The sequence below is a fragment of the Lucilia cuprina genome, chromosome 4, assembly GCF_022045245.1.
Source record: "Lucilia cuprina isolate Lc7/37 chromosome 4, ASM2204524v1, whole genome shotgun sequence".
Lineage (NCBI taxonomy): Eukaryota > Metazoa > Arthropoda > Insecta > Diptera > Calliphoridae > Lucilia > Lucilia cuprina.
Window position 1 is genome coordinate 47,741,980 of NC_060952.1, and position 1,763 is coordinate 47,743,742.

The window sequence follows — 1,763 nt, forward strand, 5'->3', positions numbered from 1 at the left end:
ATAAATTGTAATGGATTCGGTGGCGTTATGGTTTGAGGAAGAAAATGAACATGTGGAACGTATTACAAGGAGAATTTTGAGAGATAGATCGGATATACTCTCCCTAAATGACCAAAGGTATGAAAATAGGAGTACGTATCATGTGAAACATGTTTTTAAACATTCCTTTTTTATAGTTTTATACAAAACTTTAGACTAAGTAAAGATGCGTTTATGTATGTATTAAACGCTATTCAACACGACCTCATCGTTCCAAAGAGATCCACAGCAATTCCAACCGCAATAAAAGTTGCCGCTGCTTTGAAATTGCTTGGGCAAGGTGGATGTCAACACCAAATTGGCCAAGACCATCTCTTAGGATTATCGCAGCAATCTATGTCGCGTTGCTTACAAGAAGTTTGCATGGTGATTGAGCGAATACTCTGTCCCAAGCACATCAAATTCGAGGTTACTGCTGAAGAGGAAAACGAAATTAAAAGAGGATTTTTACATACATGTGGCATTCCTGGGGTGATTGGAGCAGTGGATGGTACCCATATACAAATGATTCGACCAGCCAGGAACGAGCACTTATACTTCAACAGAAAATTAAAGCACAGTATGAACGCTATGGTGGTATGTGAATGTTTATATTTGCATTTGCCATTAAATCTTACTTTGATATTAAATTTTTAGATATGTGATCACAAAATGATAATAAGATTTATTGGTTGCCGATACGGTGGTGCAAGCCATGACTCACATGTTTGGGCCCTTTCTAATGCAAAGCAAAAATTAAAAGAACGTTTCGAAAGAGGAGAAAAGGGATTTTGGCTGATTGGTAATTAACTTAAAATAATTTTAAAATTTTTTTCTTACTTATTTTTTAATTTTCTAAAAGGCGATTCGGGCTATCCCTTGGAACCCTGGCTACTTACTCCATACAGAAACGCAACGGAAAACTCGTCCGAAGCTTTTTATAATAAACAGTTTTGCATAGGAAGGTCTATAATTGAGAGAGTGTTTGGTGTTTTAAAAGGCAGATTTCGGTGCCTGTTAGCAGCCAGAGAGTTGCATTACGCACCGGAAAGAGTGGTTCAAATAATGAACGTTTGCTGTGCCCTGCACAATATTTGTTCTAATTTTAATGTACAACTACCAATACACGAAATTGCTTCTGCAGGCTCTTTGTTTGCTGAAACATCGTGACTAACGTTACTACTTGTGCCAAAGTATGTTGATGTTGCCCGTCCATTGACGGCTTCTTCCATTTGAAGAAGATTTATGATTTGTTCCTCCATAGAAGAAAGTGGGCAATATTGTGAGACACCACCACCCGTGCTGAAAATGCTAATTTTATTCTTGCCCATCTTAACCTTCGTGTGGGTTTTTAGGTCAGACCAAACCTATATGCACATGTGCACAAATATTCATATTAATACTGTGTTAGTTTCACGTTTTATATAAAAATATCATAATACATTACTTTTTTCCAACCAGCTACATCCCTTACAGGAGGTCCATTAGAATTAAGGTCGTCTGCCAATTTTGTCCACAAATTGTTGGCGCGTTGTTTGGCATTTCCACACTGCAACTGTCCCTTTGCCAAATCGCTATGTTGCTCCATAAAATCAACTAGGATTTCGAACTGGCGTTGCTGAGTCTGCTACTTTTTCGGCTTTTCCCTAAAAAATAACAATTTAGATATAAATATAAACATTTATTTGTGCTTACTTACATGATTCGTTTCCTTTGCGTTTGATATTTTGTAAGCGCAAGTTATT

General features: G+C 37.2%; 1 protein-coding gene across 1 annotated transcript; it reads left to right on the top strand.

The window, feature by feature from the left end:
• The first annotated feature begins 158 nt into the window (after nucleotides 1-158).
• On the top strand, nucleotides 159-1,641 carry LOC124419624 (putative nuclease HARBI1). Its single transcript, XM_046949811.1, has 4 exons — nucleotides 159-615; nucleotides 676-820; nucleotides 881-1,424; nucleotides 1,480-1,641. The coding sequence occupies exons 1-3, from the start codon at nucleotides 214-216 to the stop codon at nucleotides 1,186-1,188; spliced, it is 855 nt and encodes a 284-aa protein (XP_046805767.1). The 5' UTR covers nucleotides 159-213; the 3' UTR covers nucleotides 1,189-1,424; nucleotides 1,480-1,641.
• Nucleotides 1,642-1,763: the final 122 nt, after the last annotated feature.

What these genes read in the sequence shown, in the direction of transcription:
- LOC124419624 (XM_046949811.1), top strand. Translation starts at nt 214, where the DNA reads ATGTATGTATTAAACGCTATTCAACACGACCTCATCGTTCCAAAGAGA. An exon ending in ACAGTATGAACGCTATGGTG is followed by an intron (nt 616 to 675) that starts GTATGTGAATGT and finishes TTAAATTTTTAG; the next exon opens with ATATGTGATCACAAAATGAT. An exon ending in AAAGGGATTTTGGCTGATTG is followed by an intron (nt 821 to 880) that starts GTAATTAACTTA and finishes ATTTTCTAAAAG; the next exon opens with GCGATTCGGGCTATCCCTTG.